The 21,276-nt window shown below is 45.9% G+C and overlaps 1 protein-coding gene across 1 annotated transcript in view; it reads right to left on the bottom strand.

Annotated features, from left to right (window-relative positions):
• Positions 1-21,276, bottom strand: part of eml3 (EMAP like 3) — a 40,229-nt gene that overhangs the window by 5,340 nt on the left and 13,613 nt on the right. The window contains exons 2-12 of the mRNA XM_069672190.1: positions 18,189-18,365; positions 17,902-18,013; positions 17,290-17,772; positions 13,987-14,097; positions 13,770-13,798; positions 8,521-8,556; positions 6,936-7,056; positions 6,503-6,652; positions 2,920-2,989; positions 2,705-2,815; positions 2,444-2,539 (exon numbers count right to left, since the gene is read on the bottom strand). Of these exons, the coding sequence (XP_069528291.1) occupies positions 2,444-2,539; positions 2,705-2,815; positions 2,920-2,989; positions 6,503-6,652; positions 6,936-7,056; positions 8,521-8,556; positions 13,770-13,798; positions 13,987-14,097; positions 17,290-17,772; positions 17,902-18,013; positions 18,189-18,365 (1,496 nt within the window). The remainder of the gene's footprint in view (positions 1-2,443; positions 2,540-2,704; positions 2,816-2,919; positions 2,990-6,502; positions 6,653-6,935; positions 7,057-8,520; positions 8,557-13,769; positions 13,799-13,986; positions 14,098-17,289; positions 17,773-17,901; positions 18,014-18,188; positions 18,366-21,276) is intronic.

Raw genomic sequence — 21,276 nt, 5'->3', positions numbered from 1 at the left:
AGGGGGGGAGGGGGGGTAATTATCTTGTTCCTGCTGGATGAACGTGTGTGTTTCCACAGCGTGTGTCGTGTGTGTGTGTTTGTACAGTGTGTGTCGGTGTGTGTGTTTGTACAGTGTGTGTCGGTGTCGATCCGTCCACACCGTGCACGAGACCATTAAACTCCTGACATGACATTACATACACGTTCCTCCTATGTGATCCCACTGCTGCGTTCCAGAACACACACACACACACACACACACACACACACACACACACACACACACACACACACACACACACACACACACACACACACACAGTATAAAATATTTACACTGTTGCCATGGCAGCCCTGCAGAAAAAAGACGTCTCTCAGGGAAGTGGAAGCGTTTTGGGATAATGCCCATAAAAGCTGAGCAGAGACACGGCAGCCATGTTTTCCCGCCTTCACCCTCCCACAGAATCGTTCCACGTCCCTGCAGCCGGCCCGACCCTCAGTGCGCTGTCTGTTTGATCATGTGATGATGTAATCATTTGTGACCCAGAGACAGAACTGAAATGAATCCTGTCCGATCCGTCAGACGACGGACGACGCAGTGCGAGTTTAAGGAGTTTTGCATCGAGCTTTCACATCAGGACGATCCTGATCCCAGCAGAGGGAGGACTCAGGAGCTCACACACCAAATGTGACTTGTAAACATTTAGTGTAGTTTAAACTGTACTGTAAACATTTTATACTGTGCACTCGATGACTGTATCTCTACAGGGACATCGTAGATTAAGCAGACATTTGGGTTGTACAAAAATAAAGGATTTTGTCCCAGTAAAATAATCCACCATGTAGCTTTGGTATCAAACATGAAATGTTTAATTTAAAGCAGCTGTGAGGGACTTTCATTCTAACTGGATTTGGGCGCCCCCTGTGGACAAAGTATGTAGCACGTCGTCCCGTGCAACCCTGTCGGTGAAACCCCGACGAGAGCCTTGGGCTGAAAGGCATTCGTTTAATTCAGCTGCTGTTTATTTTTCTCATGAAAAGTCTGGATTAGGTTGAGCCAATCCAGTTTTACTTTGAAAAACCAGGAGAACAGGAAGATGGATTAGCTGAACGTGGATAGAACAAACTGGGATTTAAAAACCTGAATCATTTTCAATCCATACTAAACTTTTTGAACAACTGGGCCTTTTTTTAAACAAGAAACAGCCCATAAACTGTTCTCTTAAAGCCACCACACTCCATTGACAAAACCACTTCTTTGTGCTGTAAGGTTTTTTTTGTGTTATTTTAAAGCTGCCGTGAGGAACGTTTGTGTTGATTTTGGCGCCCCCTGTGGACAAAGCCGTACCTCTTCTCTCTTAGCTGATTTTGTCCTGTTCATGCTGAAGTGGTTTTAACAAAACATCTCATCCTGCTTTTAAAATTCCTCACTCACTTTAAACGTCTGCCCTGGAAAATGTAAACAAAGGCAGCGTGCAGTTAATCCCTCGTGTGTGTAAGGAAACTAAAACGTGTGTGTTTATCCCGGTAATGACGGTACTGCAAAATCCATGTGTTCTTTGAACGTGACACGGGTGACGTTACTGAAACCCGTATACCACCCACCTTTATCTTTTCGTAGTCCGGTGCACTCTGTTTTTTTTCCAACTGTTGCCGTTCTTCCCGGCATTTGACCAGGAGTAGAAGGTTTTAAAAACATTTCACTCGTCCGCGGTAGCTTGCTAATGTCAATTAGCGTGTTCTAGCATGGCAGTTGAGCCGTCGCGGGTGCAGCGAGTAGCGTGTAAAGTGTTGTTGACAGCAGCAGCCAAAGTGCCTGCAGTGATGCTGACATCAGATTGGGCGCGGGACTGGGCTCTTGGATCCTACTGGCACACCGGGCCAGTTAAATGCTTTATCTACAGGCCCCGGGGCGTTAGAAACATACCGTCCGGCAACCGGGCAAGTGCTTATCCTGTACCTTGTGTTCTACGGAAGTCCTGACGTGCGCATGGTGAGACGGGATTACTGAACAATCAAAGGCTGATTTCTAACTGTCTTATCAAAGTTCCCTCACAGATTCTTTCATAATGAACTGAAAGACATCTTGAGCACTTACAACCTTTCACTGTATCAGTCTGGCTTCAGAAAACAACAAAGCACTATCGCTGCATAGTTAACAACATAATTAACACGACACAGGTGATCTGATCCTGGAGCTACGATCGCTTGGGTACACGTTGGATCAGGGGTCCCCCATGGTTCTGTCCTGGGTCCTCTAGGGAATCATCTATATGCAGACGATGCTGTCATTTACTGCTGTGGTGGTTATTTATTTTCTGTGCTTGATATTGTGGAGCGTATAAAGAAATTGCCGATGTTCTCAACATGAGGACTGTCTGCTGTGTTTGGGCTGTGAATAAGGCTGGTCAATCTATCATTGTAAAGGCTTCCTCATTACTAAACCTGTAGCTGTTGCTTACCTTGACCTCTGTGTGCTTGGTGCCCTTGCTGCAGTCCCACACTGACAGCATGTGTTCGTTAGAGTCATCGATCACACACAGGGAAGCTCCCGAGTCCTAAAACAGCATCAACAGATTCAATATGAAGTACATTTACACACTTACACTCCTGCCCTCCTGTTGCATCGTCTCTGTTTTAAATAAAGGCCTGCTTCTGAATCATTTGTTTCAGTAAATCATTCATGAATAACTCTTTAAATCAAAAGTGAACAGTTTACTCACAGCAAAGGAAAAAGCCACTGATCCCACCCCCCTCTGGAAGGTTCCCAGGCCGATCTGCTGCAGGGTGACCAGCGTGGTCGAGTCCCAGATATAAACACACGGCTGCAGGGGCTAAAACACACACACACACACACACACATTTATCCTCATCAGTGAGTTATAGCTGCTAAAAGATGTGATTTAGAGGCAAAAACGGGGAATTAAAAACACGTCACCTTGCCGTCTTTATCCACGCCGGCTGTCTGACCTGAAGCCACTCGAACTTTGTCAGGATGAAGAGTGAGACTGCAGGAAGAGCAAAGATAATATAACTATATGACGAGAACGTCGTGTGCAGGGATTTCAGACAAGGTATTGGTACTAGTAAAAAATTACTCCGTTAAAAGTAACCGTACGGCTGTAAGTAGTGTCCTGCAGTGACAGCATAGCATTGAGTACAGTGGCAGAGAAGAGAAGCTTTTGTTTTTGTGTTGCAGCTTTTGCACTTGTGTGTTTCGAATTTGCAAAGCGTTTCACATATGGAGTTCATTCGACACCTCTCATCCACCATAGTCCAGGTTCTGAAAACTTCCTCACTGCAGGACCATCAGACGGGTCCCTCTGAAGGACATTTCTAGCAGCTGATTCTGTGCTAAGCTAACTGAAGCTCACCTCTAATATGGAGACTATTAAACTGAAATCATGTGAACTTCAAATCAAAGAACAATATAGTGAAAATAATGAACATTAACTTTGCTCCAATGGTAAAAATAATATTTAATTAAAGAGAATTCCCTTTAAATGCAATTAAGCTAAAGTAACGAGCCGGAGAAAGCACAGATATTTGAGCTAACGCTGAGCTAACGTTGAGCTAACGTTGAGCTAACGTTGAGGTTCATGTGATTATATAACGTGCCAGATATAAAATATTTAAAAACAGTTCTGTGGTCGTGTTGGCGCCACAAAGAAAGAAGACGAGTGACAGTGAATAATTGATTGTGTTCTACGCTGTAGGAACAGTCAGTGTGCCATTCTGAGACCACAGTAAGTTTCAGTGATACATTTGTTTTGGACTGTGTGTAAAACTGGAGGCAAAGAAACTGTTATTTTACAAATCCTTCATTGCTTGTGTTTTTCAATAAATCAAAAGAGCCAATATCTATTTCAGATCCACAACATTCACGCCAAAACCACGGTGACTCTGAGGCGTCCAACATGTTGGATCATATATCTCCGTGTGTTCTCTCTGCCTCTGGCTCCAACACAAACCATCCAGACCACATATATCTGGCATGTTTATAAACGTGAACATATAGAATGACTTTAAATAGAATTCAGCTCATCAGTCTGTTTCTGAGTACATGTGTGTTGAAGTCTCGCCTGCAGGTCGCTGCATGCTGAATCCTGGCTTCCGTTTGAATCAGGATTAAAAAGATTCTTTAAGCAAACAGATATCGAGTTTCTCGGCTGTGCAAATGTTCTCTGGACTCGACATCAGGCGGGAGGAAACTGACTCTCTGTGACCCGACATGAACCTGTCGAACAGAGGCATCTTATCACACCTTTCCTACCCACTCAGGTATTTTCTGCAGTGTTGTGGTCAAAGTGGTTTAAAGGCAGGTGGTGACATGTCGGTCTGAGCACAATCAGCCGCCAGCTGCCACATAAAGACGTGGTTGAGTTCATTATTAGGTTAAACCAAAAATAGCTCTATTAGCCTTTGGCGTGGCGGTGGCTAACATGTCGATACCTCTTAGGTTGGGCTCCGTCTGCAGGAGCTTAACAATGAGTTTAAATTGACCTCAGGTGACCCCACATGACCTCAGGAGGACGGCTGATGAGTCTGGATCAAAGGTTTGAGGAGACGTCAACACGTGCTGGAGGTCAGATTACTGACAACTGTATGATGCTAGCTAACGTTAGCCTCACAGCTGCAGTGTTTGCGGCTCTGTCTGCCAGTAAACTTCTCTCTCATTGGCTGACAGTTGTAACATGTTCACCCAGAGTGTAAATGTGTAGAACATGTTTAAGATGATCAGGACGAATCAATGAGTCCGATCATCTGAGCTGACCACAACAGAAGCCAGATGTCTCGTCCAGCCGTCTCACAGGCCGTAAACCCGACTGTAGACCCGACTGTAGACCCGACTGTAGACCCGGCTGTGACGGGCTCAAAGGACGTTTACGTGTTCTGACAGGTTCTAAAGGGTGTAATGTTGGTACAAGTGTTTAAGAAGGATTTTAGTGCATTAAATAGATGTCAGAGGGCAACAGACAGTTTGAACTCTTTGAACCACGGACAGTTTTAGATTTCATTTTCATGGCCTTCATTTACTGGCTCACTACACGTGACAATAAAAATGTCAGTGATATCGCAGAGGATGTAAAGTTCGAGGACATAAAAAAAAAAAATGTTTTACACGAATTGAAATCTTTTTCTGTAAGCAGAGTTCAACACTGAGGGGGCATTTACTAAGAATGAAACGCGGCCTCTCTCTGCTCCGTCTCGAGGTCCGATTCACAAAACAAACTGCTCTGATGATGAAGCACAAACAGGCCCACAGTTTCACAGCTCGAGCAGTTTGTTTTGTGTCTGATTGAGAGAAGCTGTCTGCAGCTCCACACATTAACTGAGCTCCACACTGACGCAGCTCAGCTCCATGCACACATCGATGCTGAGCAGGGAGAGGAGGGGGCAGCTCTTTAACACTTTATTGTAAAGTCCAGACTCGACAGGTGTTCACTAGTTTCACTCTCTGTGACGCAGCTTCATTTTGTAAACGAGCGCGCAGCAGCAGCTCGTCCAGATAACAATCCCCGTCCTGCTAACGGCTCCACACATGTGGACAACGTGTGCTCAGCCCCGGACTGATCGCTCTCCTGATTATAATAATACTGACACTTTATTATTATCAGATTATTTACAGATATTTTAATGTTCTGATCACACAAAAGGTGGACTTATCGTCATGATCAATGATGAGTTTAACACCACGTCTGCAGTTCCCACCAGCTCTCTGCAGGTGGTAATATAATTACAATATAATTAGACGCTTTTTGCCACGAGGATCATTTGCATAGAAAGAAGCTAAATTTGCCCCAAATGTTTGCATAATGACTCCTTTAAATACAAACAGCACTGGAGCACAGAGACGCTGTTTGCTCTGCTGCACAGTTTATGGTGCATTTAACCCTCTGCATGCACTTCAAGATGTCTCATCTGCACATGCTTCGCGGGCACAACAGCTGCACAATCCCTCAGAGACGCAGGCCCGCAGTTTTAAAAGCTGTTCTCAGGATTTCCTCTTCATTCATGTAACCCAAACCACTAATGCAACAAGTGTCAAAGATGCATTCATTCTTAAATCACGTTTTTCTGTTTGCTGTCACTTTTTTTATGTTGAAAAGTTTTGCAGCAGAAGGCAAAGGACGAGAGTTAGGTTACAACAGTTACTGTCGAACCTACACACCAAAGAAATATGCAACTTAATACAGGAATAAGAGTGTTAGTGTTGTAAGGATATATGGATCATGTTGACAGCACATAGTGAGTTTGTCCTGTCTGTGCAGCATCTCACACTAAAGTGCACATTTCAGAGCTCTGAATTAAACTGTGCAACAGAAGAGTGAGACTGTTGTTCCTAATGTGGACCTGTTGCTCTCTGCCTGTTGTTTTTATAGATTTGACATGTTGTACGATCTCAGCCTGTTTTAGCTCCAGAACAAGAGACACATCCTAAATAAATAATAACGTGTATAAAAAAGGATCCCGACATCAGACACAGCTGTTAAGTTAATCTGAAAAACTCTGCTACCCACCAGCGCACGCAGTCTGTGTGTTTGCGGTAGTGCCGCTGTGTGCGGTTGTTGATGTGATAAAGCACGACCACACAGGCGATGAAGTAAACGGCCTCCCCCGTGGGCAGGAAGTACAGGTTAGCCCGGCAGTCCCGACCCCGGTAGCCATATCTGCATCACGGGGTCAAGGTTCATGGTAATCACTGGAACATTTATATGAATATTATGCTATCATGCACTAATCTGCAGGTGTATTTATATTTACTAACACTCTCTCAACATGGCAGTCACATATCCAAAGCTAACAAGACTCTCCCTCAACAGACTCTTAAACAGACACTTTCCCAAACCGACAGCGTGGCTTGAATCCAGGTCATGACCTCACAGTGAAAGCAGCAGGCTCTGAATGTAACAAGGCCCTTATAAATATGAACCAGAGGCCAGAAGAGGATACACCCAGTCCAGCTCCAGCCGCTCAGAGGGCGGCTCCATCTTCAGGTCTTCATAGTTCTGGATGTTGGAGGGGATGTACATCGTGATCGGCCGGCCTCGGATGAACATTTTGATCGACTGTCCTGGAAGATAAACGCAGAGACGTAGCGCTTTAATACAGAGAGGTAGACAGAGACCATTATTCCCTTAATGTAGCTTAGTACTTCTTTACCTTAAATTATCTGACAGTGATGTTTTATTTTGGAGCTAATATTAAGGCTAAACAGAATGACAACGTGTTATGTAATTATCCCAGCTCTACAACACTTAAAGGTACCACCTGGATTTTATAGAAGGTCGTCTAAATACTGACACAGGTGGCCGTTCAGTGAACTACAGACGGCCTCCTGGGACAAACACGATTGGCTTCACGTTAGTTATATACCATTACTTTAATCGCTGCCTAAAACCACCACAGTTTGTCAAACCATACGTTAGCATCTTGGTGTTTGTTAGCTGCTTAAGTTTTGTGGCAAACTAGACATCTAACATATCAATTCAGTTTGTGTTCTGCTAGCAATAACGTTAGCAAGCAAGGAAGTTGTTGCAGCTAGCTGTAAGTTAGCTACGCTGCATGAATCTGGTGTTGGATCCTGTATTTTGTAAGATGACACTTTACAAGCTGGAAGTTAACCAATGTAGCAGCCAGATCAGCCCCGGGAGTCTGTATGAATTCACTGATGTTATTCACTTAAGACAGGTTTTTGCTATGTTAGTTTGTCTGCATTAGCGACTAAGCAAATGTTAGCTAACTATAACCAGTTAGCCAGCTTGCTGTAACTTGTAAGCCAGGCTGTAAGGAGCTGTCCCTGGTTGCTAACGTTATGCACTGAAGACAGTACTTAGCTACATAAGCTAACTAGATTGTGTTGGTCTGTATTACCTTTTACATTATATTTCACCACACCCATACACCCATACACATGCTTTCATATTTTTAATGTACTTTGCATTCTTTTATATTTAAGCTAATAAACGAAACTAACAATTTGTCTGCATTAGCGAGCAAGCTAACGTTAGCTAACAAAACCTAACAAAGATCCCTCCATGAATCAGATTCCCGATAAATGTTGACCCTGGTTTGATTTAAGGTACATTTCTTAGACGTAGCTTAATTATTAAGGTTAGCCAGCTAGCTGAATTTAGCTACGCTGCATGGATCTGCTGTTGGTTCCCTAATATGTTAGCTTCTACAGTAATTAACTGATGTTACCCACTATCCATTGTTTGCTACATTGCTTAGCTAGCAATTAATCTACGTAAGCAATAGAAGTATTATCACTTTATTCTGTTCCATATCAAATATCAAACACCTGGTAATAAATCAATACCGATGATGATGATGTAACTAGGGGACTAGCTGCCTGAAATGTAAGCTAACATTAGCCAGTGCTGCACACTTTTGGCACAGCACAGGAGCCTGAGAGAGGACAGGCACCAGCGTTAACATCCGTCCTTTGGTCACACTGAGAGCAGCAGGAAACTGTTTGTATATTTGACTTGAGCAGTGAAAGGAGCAGCTGAAAGTGACATAACAGCAGGTTTACCTTGGCCGTAGGTTCCTCTTCTGGATCCGGGGGATCCTGAGTGAGGATAAAAACACAAGGTTAGCAGCACAAATAAACACCTGAGTCATACCCGACCTGACTCCGACCTGAGGATTCCCCGGGGATCTATGAAAGGAGTTAGATCTATGAGCTTTGAATTTCAAGCTGCGTTGGATTTTCCCCTTTTCCATTTCTGGGATGTCCGACCTGGCTCTGCTAGCTTAGCAACTGTTCTGTTGGTTTATGAGACTTCAGGGTGACTGCTCAGTCTTCAACTATCGGTCTGAAATGGTGATAAAAGTCGACGCTTTGAGAAGAGACTTGAACCTCCTTCTAGAAACAACACAAGTCATGGGACAGTGAGGAAACAGGAAGAGGAGACATAAATCAAAGCTGAGACGGACGAGTTTCCTGTTTCAACCTGTTGTTGGACGATCGGATCGTTGGGCTGAAGTCCATGTTTCTGGAATATTTTCCAATAAGGCGGAAGGAAGGCTGCTAGTTACAAATAAGACAGCAAATATATTACTTTATCAAAATAATTAAAAAGGTATTGATCACTGAAACCACCAAAGACGTAAAAAAAATAGATAGTTGGACCGTTCCTTGAGGGTAGATTATGTTAATTAAGAGGTCAGTCTACTGTGGGAACGTTATCCAGCTCTTCCCTGGGGATCTGGAGACGTTCACGGTGCCGGATGAGATCCTTGACATTCCCTACAGCAAGTTTTGGGTCTGGCCTGGGATTTTCCCAAAGTTGGACGTGCCTGGAAAACCTCCAAAGATGCATCCTAACAAGATGACAGAACCACCTCAACGGGCTTGTTTAAACACAAAGGAACACTCAAAGCTCCCACCTGATGTCCGGATCTTAACTGCACCGGTGCCTGCTGAAGGTTTGATGAAATCAATAGAGATGCACTTTTGAGGTCTACAAACTGGATGCTCTTCTCTTCTGTCCACAAATGAACTGGATTCCAGAGGGCAAAGGGCGCCTTGGCAGAGACCAACACCCGCCTATGTGTCTAACTTTGTGCCAAGAATGGGGCCAGGGCTTGCACTTCTGTTTTGAAGGATCGCGCGGCTCGATCACCAAATATGCTGTTTGTTTTTCCCGGTACATTCCTGCAGTACCATTCACAGGACTCCCCACGGGTACGCTGTCACAAAGCTTCTACAAGTCCACAAACACATGAGGCTGGAGTCTCAACAACCACGCAGGGGTAAACATGTCCCCAAAGCCACAGCGAGGACAGAACCCACATTGCTTCTCCTCAATCTGAGGTTTAACGGTCCGAAGGTTCCTGCTTTTCAGCTCCCTGAATGAAACTGCTCCGGAGCGCTGATCAGCGTGACCCCGCTAAGCTTTGGTTTGGCTTTTTTTCTGCAAGTTATTTTATGACTCCCTCTTTAGGTTCAAGTCAGTTCTTGGTCAAATGTAAATGATTACAGTGAGGCAATAAAAGTCTTTGTCCTCCAACAATAAAATGTAAATCAAAGTCAAAGGCTGCTTTCGTACTGCAGGCCTTCATGCTCAGGTCTGATTAGGGGTCACTTTAAACGTCCTCTTTAGAACGTGACCCAGGTCAGATCAATGTGAACAGAACATTATTTCCAAAAGACACACATTCGTTTTCCGTAAAACATGGACGCTCCCGGACGTCGGGGCTTCGGATGTGCGTAAACTTTTGTGCAAGTCAGCGACATCTCCATCAGAGACGGGCAAGAGCAGTAAAGGCATTAGTCCTTATCTGCAACACTTCGGTGGTGGTATGAGCCTTCTAGAGGCAGCCGTCTCTCCACTGCTGCGTGTCTTTGTCCTCCATGGTCAAGCGGAACAAGGAAGTCTTCTTCTTCTTCTTTCAATCACTCCTGGAAATGTGCGTATTACCAAGGCAACGCGGACCAATTCCAATTTGAGTGTTCAAATACATGTTTTGGATTTGGAAGTAGCCCACATTTAAAAACATGCGACATCATGCAACTTTTTGCTGTTCAAACAGATTTGAAAAGATCTGATCTGTGTCACATGGGGGGGGGACATAGCAGCCGTAGGGGGGCTGTCCTGAACCCAAATCTGAGATGTTACTAAAATAACTTCGCTTCCTCGCTGCCTTCAGTTTTCAGCCTCTGGAGCTCGCTGCTTTATTCCTACATTTTAGACAGGAGTAGTTTCTCTGTTATGTGTCCAGATGGTGATGGTTATGACCACACAGACAGCAACAACCTGTAATCTAAGCTTCACTAAAGCTTCTATACTTAGCCGGGACGAGTCTAAAACTGGCCACGCTCTGAGTTTGTTAGCCTTCAGCTCCACCGTCACGTTTTGACGGTTCTTTCCAAAGAATCTAAATGTTTAGACTCATCCCGAGTGCAACTGTTACTCAATCAAACACAAACTGTGAGGACAGGACGGGCGGCCAGATGACAGAGAGCAGGAAAAATGTTTTTCTGGCAGCCTCGTCTACAGAGCCGTTCATCCATCATCCCGTCAGGAGAGCTGGAGCGGTGCGGCCGCTCGGCTAACCACAGAGCACGTGACTCCAGGCAGACAGCGCCCAAACGCTGCCTGAGGCCCGGCAGGGTTCGGCTCCACATGAGACTCTGATGTCCAGTCTGAACACAGGAGGGGGCAGTGTGCTCGAGTGTTGGACATCAAAGGCTTCGTCAGGCCTCTGAATGAACTTTGATGTCACGCTGGAGTTAATAAGTTAATAAGTTTATGACGAGAAGGTTCCCTGAGGGAGACGTGGGACATGTACAGACTCAGCACTTTAATCACTTCGATGTTAGAGCTGTATCTGACGACCTTTGACACACTGAACAGATCGTTAGTAACACAGATGTTCCTTTACAGCTGTGTCACTGGTCAAAGCGCTTATATAGTCTATAGTCGTCTACAAACCACGACATGTCACATTCACTCATTCACAGCGCCAGTCTCCGATCAGTATCAATGATCCCAAGTGTCCAGCGTCTCGCCCAAGGACACTTCGACATGTGGCTGTAGCAGTCAGGGATCGAACCGCCAACCTTCTGATGGAGGGACTACTGACTCTACACCGAGCCCCAATCAATCCCTCTTATTCCTGTTCGCGGCTCTACAGTGAAAACAAACGTCTCAGAGCAGAACAGCAGAACTCTTTTGAAATACTGACCCAAGGTTGGGCTGACTCTCAGTGTTTCCTCCATCGCCAGTTGCTCAAATCATCAACCACTGTGCGTTCCACCATCTTAGCGTCCTGATGTAACCGCCCAATCACAGTGGACGACTTCACTAACAATCGTCATCGGACCAGAGAGCGTAAGGGCAGCGTCAAACTTCTTCTTTTCTTCCTCCGTCACAGTTTGACCTTTAAGATCTGCTTTGTACAGTTTACAGCTTCTATTGATTTATGCACATCCAGTATCTATACCTGGAGCCTATCCCAGCTGTCACTGGGCGAGAGTGAACCCACGCATGCACGAGGAGAACATGCAAAAGATCCCCCACGTCTACTAACCAGGAGCTTTCTAGCTGAGTGGCGACTAACCACTGCACCACCGTGCACGCTGATTTATGTACAACTCAAACAAAAGCCGGAACAGGGGCAACATCAACCGTCACAAAGGTCCTCCAGGAACAACAAAGCCCTCTCTGTGGCAGCAGCGTCTCAGCTCGGAGCCTCTGCGTGGTAAACCCCGTGCCGGGTTGGCCTGATGTCTCTGACCGTGACCTAACCATGATGGGTATCTGTTCATATTCACCACTCAGGAGGATCCATCAGCCTGTCAGCTTTGTGTAAAGTTATCTGCCCCGGTGTGGAGAGAGACGGAGCAGCCAACAGACCCCTCCATTCCTATCGCCCTTCTCCTCTCCCTTCAGTCAGCTCTCTGGTTTGTGGTCACCTGACTTGGTTAGTAAAGTTTTCCACTATCTTTGACCAGTAGAAATGTTGAGCTCTCGTGTCTGTGACTGTAACGCTGTGTTCTGCAGGAATGAGGCCTAAAAACAGAGCTAACCATAACCAGAGTTGAAGGCCAGCGCTCATAAAAGCTACTCCGACCGCAGCGTGGTTTGTTGGGAAATGCACTCGTTTTACACAGTCCATGTGTGAACCTCTGAGCGCGGCCTGGGCACGACAAGAGGAACACAAGTCGGTTCTTTCCAGCAGTAAAGTCAGGATGGATGAAAACTAAAATAACCTGATTTGAGGATGCTTCCTCAAATCCATGCAGTGTCTACTCGCTCCTGTTACACTAAAGACAACACAAAGGTCACCTGTCAATCAAAGATCCCGTTTCTGTGCACACACAGACTCTGTCCTGCAGGCAGCACGCTGAGGAAACACTGCCCACACCAGCACGTGCAGCAGCAGGACGAATCAGCTCAGGATGTGACACAGAAACAAGGTGAGCCTGGTTCTTCAGCTCTCTGTGAGCGTGACTCATATTATTTCAGGTTTTGATCTTAAGGTGTGTCTCTGTCCTCGACAGATCCAGGAAACCTGAGGTTAGTCACTAACCGGACGGATGGAGGCTCGCTCAGGTCTCTGAAACCAGGTGATTATGCAGGCGAGTGCATGTGAACACACTCATTATACTTGGTGACATTGTTATATGAATTACAGCCAGCGTGCAGGACTAACCCTTCCTTCCTCTTCCTCTCCTTAGAGCTGCAGCAGACTGAACTCAGTGTCGACGTCTCATCGATGCCAATCATTGGACGACTTATTGATACTCGTATGACTGCACGAAGACAATCAATGTCATACGTGATATATGTAATATTGTATCAACACACAGACACAGAGTATAACTACTGTTATATTATTGTGTTATCATCACATCATGGTGATTTGGCAAATCTAATTTCAGTTTAAGTCTTTGACTCCCAGAGCCCCCGAGGGATGCATCGGTTACTGCAGTGTTCAGGTGCACACCTGCAGTCGAACAGAGGTGTGCACACGTCTGCATTTAAACAACCGGACTGTGTAGAATTCAGTTTGTTTGCATGCAACATTTTCGTCTGCTTGACAAGTTTTTTTTGCTCTTCTTCAGTGCGAGGAGTTACACACAACACGCAGCAAAGAGCCGAGGGCGGGAGCTGAGCCCGGGGCCGCTCCATCCAGGACTGTAGCCTCTGTGTAAGGGTCAAGGGTCGCGTGATTTAACCGCTCAGCTAAACCTCCAAAAACTTGATCTCGTAAACAAAACAGATTCTAACAGAAAAAGTCGTGTGGGGAAAAGTAAAGTGAAAGATGTCTCACCTGCGCCGGCGATCAGCTCTTTGGCTCGACTGTGGAGACAGAAAACACTTGAATGCATCGGTCCTCACTGAGACGCTCAGACTGCGTTACAGGAATTCATTATTATTCAGCTGGGCCTGCAGAGCTCCAGCCTGCGTCTCTGTGAGGAGATATGAGAGGTGTGTGTGTGTGTGTGTGTGTGTGTGCGACGGCTGTGATTTACAGCACACTGACTCACTTCTCCAGGCTGGGGGAGCGGGTGAGGAGGTTAGCCGAGGACGCAGCCTTCTTGTCCAGACGTTTCCTCTGCTTCTCCGGGTTCCCCAGTTTCTCGCTGTTCCTCCGAACCCTGAACACCAGAGAGCGGAGTCAGACGTGAACACCACACAGACTGTAGATCACACACAGGTGGATGCAGTTAGAAGAACACTGTTCATGCATGCAAAACACCCGGTGTGAGAGCTGCACGGACACAGAGACGTGCACCAGCAGAAGTCTTGGACCCACAGAACCCTGCTGTGCTGTAGGTTAGGTAAGGTTTATCTCATAGGCTGTGTATAGAAGTGGGCATGGCCACAGTGATGTCACACACTGGTTTTTGGACTAATGTTTTTTAACCTTAAGTTTGCCATTTTTTGAGACCATATTTGGACGAGAGGGTGGAGCTGGAGAGGAGGGAGGGGTTAGCTTAATCATTAGCTTCACCAATGCTAGCTCGGTTAGCAAGGTGCATCTGTAATCCAAACAATCTTGTGATATTAATCTGGCTGCTAATTTTGGCTTTAAACTAAATGTAGTGAGTTTAACTGAACGCTGAAGTTTCAGGTCGACCTGTCAATCACAGGTAGCCCCGCCCTAACCCCTCCCCTCCTCCTGGTCTGTGTGACTCTCAATGGGAGCATCAGTGACTAAATGAACATCATGCTGTGTTGAAGAAGACTTGAAACTAGAGACTGAGACCATAAACTCATTAGGAACATGTTTACTGAGGGAATACATCAGGAGAGGAGGAGGAATTGTTTGAATATTGTTTGAATATTTTTCACTTTTATGTGAGAAAACGTCTAAAAAACAAAACCTTACAAAGTGTATCCAGTAAATAATCCCTCGTACAGCTAGCATTAGCACAATTCTGACATCCAATGATTCCTCGCCTTGCGCGCCGTATCCGTCGCTGCTGGACCTACAGAGATGTAATAAGCTAATGCCGTGCTAGCTTAAAATTCAGGCATCTGCTACTACTTATCCTGTGTTATACCTCAGAAATAAACCTGATGATTCACTGACAGAAAAAAGGAAAATACTGCTAAATGTTGGTTCTTTTATCGGCCCTTAGGAGGAGAGCTTCACGCTGAGGGTCTGACACTGAGAAACAAAGCCTCCATGTTTTAATTAAAACCAAACTGTTATTGTCTGAGCATTTGTTGCGACACACCCCCTGTTTCCTGGTGACATGCCGTTCTACCACAGGAAGTGTTACAAGACTAAAAAAACCTTTGGCGTTTATCCACGTCACTGGCTGCAGATCAGGGAAGTGAAACCCAGCTGGCGTTGCACCCCCTCCTCCTCCTCCTCCTCCTCCTCCTCCTCTCATATTGCTGCACTAATCTTTAAATAAAGTGTTGAATCTGGAGGAGGAATAACTGTCCAAGTACCTCCTGTTTCCATGGAGGGGCGTGTCGGAGCTGAGCGGAGGGAGCAGAGCAGCTTATGTTACCCATCACCAATAAAAAAAACCGTCTTTACAAGCCACAACAAGGAAGTGAAACAAAAGAAGAGATGCATGCACGAGCACACACACGAGTAAACAAAAGCAGCAGAGCTCTGGTAGTTTGGAGAACGAATCACAGCATGCAGCAGATCCTTGATTTGTTTGAAGAATGATTAGTGCAGAAGTGCATTGAAAAAACGGTCGATTTAAGGAAGTCTGTGTGTTCCTGCAAATCCCAGCTGATCTGCACATCTGCATCGACTTACAGAGCCGTCAGCTGTGATCCTCTGAGGCGGCTGTGGAGCTGTAACACAGGGCAGCTTCTCTTGATGGATATTAACTGTGATGTTGCAGTTTGGACGTTTTATATCGCCTCTTTCTGACCTTTCTCTTTCAGTGTAAACATGCTGAAACACCAGCCCCGCTGTGGTCTTTTCTCTGCGTTCAATTGCCCCCGCGTCACTTTTTCCACTGGGCTCGAACCTGTGCGAGCCGTGAAGTTAATCTGGGATGTGTCACTCAGTGTGCACGAGGGCCGCCATTATGCTCCACAGAAAGGCTTTTTGTTTCCCTCCCTGCTGCTCAAACACACGGAGAGGCGAGAGCGCGGAGGCTGGAGCGAACACGACGACTGAACGTGTCATTACACCCCCTCCACTTTCCTCCGCTCACTCTGAAGAACAGACGGAGGCCGTTAATGCAAACGTGATGGAAAAACTTTTTATTATGAAAATGTTGTGAAATTAAGTTTTTAGTGTCTCATTATTTTAACAAAGTTACTTTGAGGTAAGAACACAACGTTTCTCACAACTTTGGCCTTCAGAAAAAGTCAATATAATATATATAAGATATTCAAACTCAACATTCTGAGATAATTAAGTAATTTAAATCTGAATCTACCAAATCTCTCATTTTTGACGTCTTCTGATATTTTGAGATGTGCTGTCATATTCATTCATTCATTCATTTTAAGACTCCGAGTATTTTTTAAGTAAGAAATCTTTTTAACATTATGAGACATAACTTTTAGCACAATCAATAATGAGATATTATCTCAAGAAAAATCGGATTATTTTGAGATATTTTGTGCTTTTTATCTGAATGTTTTATGATTCTGAGATGCAAACATTTATGCGAGAAAGTAAATCAATATTTTTTTGTTTTCTCAGTTTCTCAATAATTTGAGTCACAGAACATTCACATTTATTTAATTTGATTAAATCGCCCAAATATTTTGATTAATTTTGAGATTCTCAGTATTTTATATAAATTAATAAAGTCATCATTTGAAAAAGTTTCTTAATTTTTGAGATACGAAAATCAACATTTTAAGATGCTAAAGAAATCGTTTTGAGTCGGCTTCTCAGTTTCATGGAAAAATAAGAGATATAAAGACATTACTGAATATATTAAAATGCTTGTACGATCTATTTTAGTATTTCAAGAGAAATCTGATTATAGAGATAAAAAGTGATTAATTGTCATTTATGAAAGATTCACAAACATCAGTTTGTTCCTTGTTAGTTTCGAGGTCGTGAGTCATTGTTGTAAGTTTGTCATCATAACGGCGTTCAGCATCATTTCTCTGACTCATATTAATCCCGCTATGCTCCCCGGACCGCATGTTTCCGCATGTTTCCGCATGTTTCCGCATGTTTCCGCATGTTTCCCCGTGCAGCTCTGCAGCTCTGCAGCTCTGCAGCTCCGCTGGGTTTGCAGTCACACACAGCTAAATCAGTTACACATGATTCGGTTATCAGCCATGCAATCATTGATACAGAGAGGATGAGGACGGCGGAGGAGAGGGGGGAGGGCGGCGAGGTCACACACAGAGGCTTCTTCTCTCCCTCCTGGATGGGGGACAGGGGTCCGGAGCGGGGGCCGGGGTTCTGCTCAGGGGTTCTGACTGAGGGGGAGGCGCAGCTGGGCTCCTCCGGGGAGCAGCTCCCGTCCTGGAACTCCTCCCTCTGCAGCCCCCTGATGGTGGTGGGCTGGATGGGCTCCTCCACTGATGACGTCCAGCTCAGCTCCCCCCCTCCCTCTTCATCCTCCTCCTGCTCCTCCTCCTCCTCCTCCAGGCCCGGCACGCGGTGCAGCTTGGCCCGCGTCCCCTCCAGCACAGACTCCCCCGTTGGGAGCGCGTCCTCCAGGTTCAGGCTCTGGACCCTCCTGGAGAGGAGGACCCGGTCCTGGTCTGGAGGGGGGGGCTCAGTCTGCGTGGACCTGTCCTGTGTGGAGGGTGCAGGTCTCTGTTTCAGGGACTCTGAGCCTCCTATGTGGCCGTTAGCCGTGGTCACACTGTCTGACAGGTGGCTGGAGACAGGTCAAAGGTCACACACATCAAATAAACACAACCAGGTTGTAACAGACCAGCATGCATCAGTACGGACATACAGAATGATGGCCCCTCGTCTGACCCCCCCCCCCGGGCAGGTCCAATACCTGTTAGCGGAGCGTCTGACCCCGTCGCCGGCCGAGCTGGAGGACAGCTTCCTGCTGCTGCAGCCGTCAGAGCAGCACACCTGGTTCAGGACTCGAGCAGCAGCCGGGTTCACTGAGGGACAAAGGTTTGTTTTATATTTACAGAGGAAGTTCTTTCTTATCTATTCAGAGTGTTTGTAATCTGTTCTGTTTTTATGTATATATTTCTCTCTCCTCTAAACCCTCCAGCTTTAGTCCAACAAGAGGAGGAGGAGACACGTCGGCCATCTTTAAATCCATCTCCTCACCTGCGATGAGCTGCTGTTGCAGTAACGGCAGCAGCTGATCGTGGAGGCGGAGCTTCCGCAGGGCGTCGGCCAATGAGGACTTCAGCAGCGTGATCTCGTCCTCCTGAGCCTGCAGACGAACCTCCATCATGGACGCTCGGTCCGGGAACTCTGCGCTGCTGTCGGCCGACACGTCATCTGCACAGAGAACAGAGGAGGCGACAGAGCTGAGAGAGCGAAGTGTTTCACTTTGAGTTTAGATTGATCCAACACAGGATCCACTTTGAGTTCTGCAGGTAGTGTTCCACCTTTAATGTTAATAATGTACACTTTACATCACAGAAGTTCTGGTTAGCTGCTGGGGAATGAAACACGTCGATGTGTGGAGCCTCTCAAAGACTCTGTTGTTGCTCAGCAGAGACTCGGTTCTGCAAATGTAGGACGGAGCTGGTTCTGTCCAGAATGTGTGTGTGTGTGTGTGTGTGTGTGTGTGTGTGTGTGTGTGTGACTGTGTGACTCTGCCAGCTCGGTGATGTAAAAGCAGCCGGAGGCCTCCAGGAGGTTTTGGCAGGTCAGGATGATGATTCAGACTTTTTCCTTCAGTGTAACAGATTCTCAGGAACAACAGTTTCATCAAAATAAGGAAGTGCCAGGAAATATACAAAAATTCACTGAAAGAGAAGTTACGATTTAAGGGGATTATTTAATTTCATTAATGTTGGGCTGTGCTCAACCGAGAGAAGTTTCTGTGTTTCAGTCTGTGGGGTGAAGAGATGGAACAGTTTGAATGATGAGCTGAGGGACGACCAACATGAACCAAAGAATATGATGTTCACAAGGTACAGGGACGTGTTTGATTACAACCAGGTGTTTGTTTACTGTTTATTTATTGGTTTATTTGTATACATATATATCCATAGTGAGTTCATATTTTAACAACAGCGACGGAGAGCGGCGGAGGGTCCCTCTGTCACACGTTAACATTAACATTAATCCACCAGCGCACTCCTTCTTACAGTGTAGGAGGGATGAACCAACCATATGATCTAATCAGGACAGCCAATCACAGAGCAGGGTTTAACACCTGCTAACACCTGCTAACAGCCGCTAACAGCCGGCTTAGTGTGAAAGGTTACAATCCGCATTCAGACCCGGGTCACATGACTCTGCAGTAGACCCGGGTAATTATCGCCTCGGCTCCGATCGGCATTGATGGGAACACAAACCTGTGTCAACGCGCTAATCTCCGCCCCCTTTCCGGCGCGATGCTATGCTCCATCAGAACATCTCAACTACAAACTCCGCCCGTCTCCGTCCGAGCAGCGCTCGAACATCGTTCCACATGTGTCTGCGCCGAGTTTGATAAACAGACTGAATGAGTGACAGAGACAATAAAGACCTAACCACCGTAACATCTGCACTGGTTACTAACCCTGTCTCCTGTTTGTGACGTCAGACGGTGACGCAGCAGAAAAGAGACCGACAGGAGGATACTTCACTGGCAATGGGAAAAGAGACAATCGGCATCTATCAGCGGGTCAAACCTGCATCAACGCGCTCAGTTTGGCAGGAAAGTGTAATATTGAGGAAAGCGTCAGCCCTGTTATCGACAGGTGACCTGTCCAGGTGTGACCCGCCTCTCACCCAATGACAGCGGGGGTAGACTCCAGCCCCCCGCGACCCTGAACAGGATGAGTGGTGTAGATGATGGCCAAACAGAACACAGTGTTTGGATCGCTGCAACATGAATGTAGTTTTATTGTAAACATCAAATCTTCTCAGCGAGTCTTTTATTTGCAGAAACTGTCGAGTTTTTCAGAGTAAAGCAAAGAAACAAGTTGATGTTCAAACAGACTCTTGTTGTATAAGGACTTTTAAAATTGGGCCACTGCACGCTGCCTTCTCCTGGTGTGACCCTCCATCCTCCACACAATCATATCCGGAAACATAGAGACACAGTTGGTTCTGAACAAGCGCTCTGATTGGACGAGAAAGCGCTGACAGAGTATAACAGCACAGGGACTGTGTGTATCACTGGTCTGTTGTTGGTTATCGGTTTCCTTCATGTCGATAAGGACACACTGAGCTGTTACTGTACGTGAAATCAGCACGCTTATCTTCTACGAACCAATCACAGCTCTTCTTATATTCAGCACCTCACTCATGTTTTTATATCGCTTAATTTAACGGTATACTTCTCTGTCTTTATAAATGTTCTGATGTCATTAATCACCAGCAGCTTCTGTTTCAATCAGAGAACACAAACACTCTGAAAGGACGAGAAGAGATAAAAGAGGCGCTCTCTGACCTCTGCAGATCTGCTCACTTCCTGTCGCGTCTGTCAAAGTAAAAGCCTGAGCAGAGACCTCGGGCCAGTGGCCAAAGCACAGCAAGAAGGAAGTGATTGTTCGAGCAGCTCGTTGGGAATTTCCAGTGAAACCACACACACACACACACACACACACACACACACACACACACACACACACACACACACACACACACACACAGAGAAAAGTACAAAATGTACACGTGCGTTACTGCATCTCCTGTCAGCTCTCTGCTGTCAGTCACTCTGTCGTCCTCTCCTCCCGCTGCTCTGCAGAGCGGACCAAACCAAAGACTCCAGCAGCAGCAGCAGCAGCAGCACATCTACATTCTTCTTCATTGAATCACAAAATGCTGAAAGGTTCACAATAAATTCTGCAGAATTACGTTAAAAAAAAACTGCCCAAGCGAGCAGTAATTATAATGTGAGCTGATGTGAGCCGTGCCCTGCAGCTGTTTTAACAGACTGATTCGAAGCACCGAGACGGAGACAGCTACCTGAAACCTTTACAGTCCTGTATGTGACTATATCAGTTAATTATGACCTCATCGCACCAACATCAAACACGAGTTCAACACTTATATTGGGGACCCGTTTGATTCCCCCCCGTGTGTTTCAGGGACTCGTGTCTTCATCACTCGGGGCCTGACGTGTTATTTTCTAGCAGTTCAGGGTTTTTATTTTGGCCCGGTTGTAAACAGGGTTAGACGATCCATGACGTCCCTCGGACAGATCACAACTCTCTGACATCTTTCACCGAATTTAACAGAATGGTGTCAT

Source organism: Semicossyphus pulcher, unplaced genomic scaffold, assembly GCF_022749685.1.
Source record: "Semicossyphus pulcher isolate SPU_LCO1_2020_fin unplaced genomic scaffold, fSemPul1.0.p SCAF_21, whole genome shotgun sequence".
Lineage (NCBI taxonomy): Eukaryota > Metazoa > Chordata > Actinopteri > Labriformes > Labridae > Semicossyphus > Semicossyphus pulcher.
Note: the sequence above shows the minus strand (reverse complement) of the source record. Positions and strands in the feature narration are given on the sequence as shown.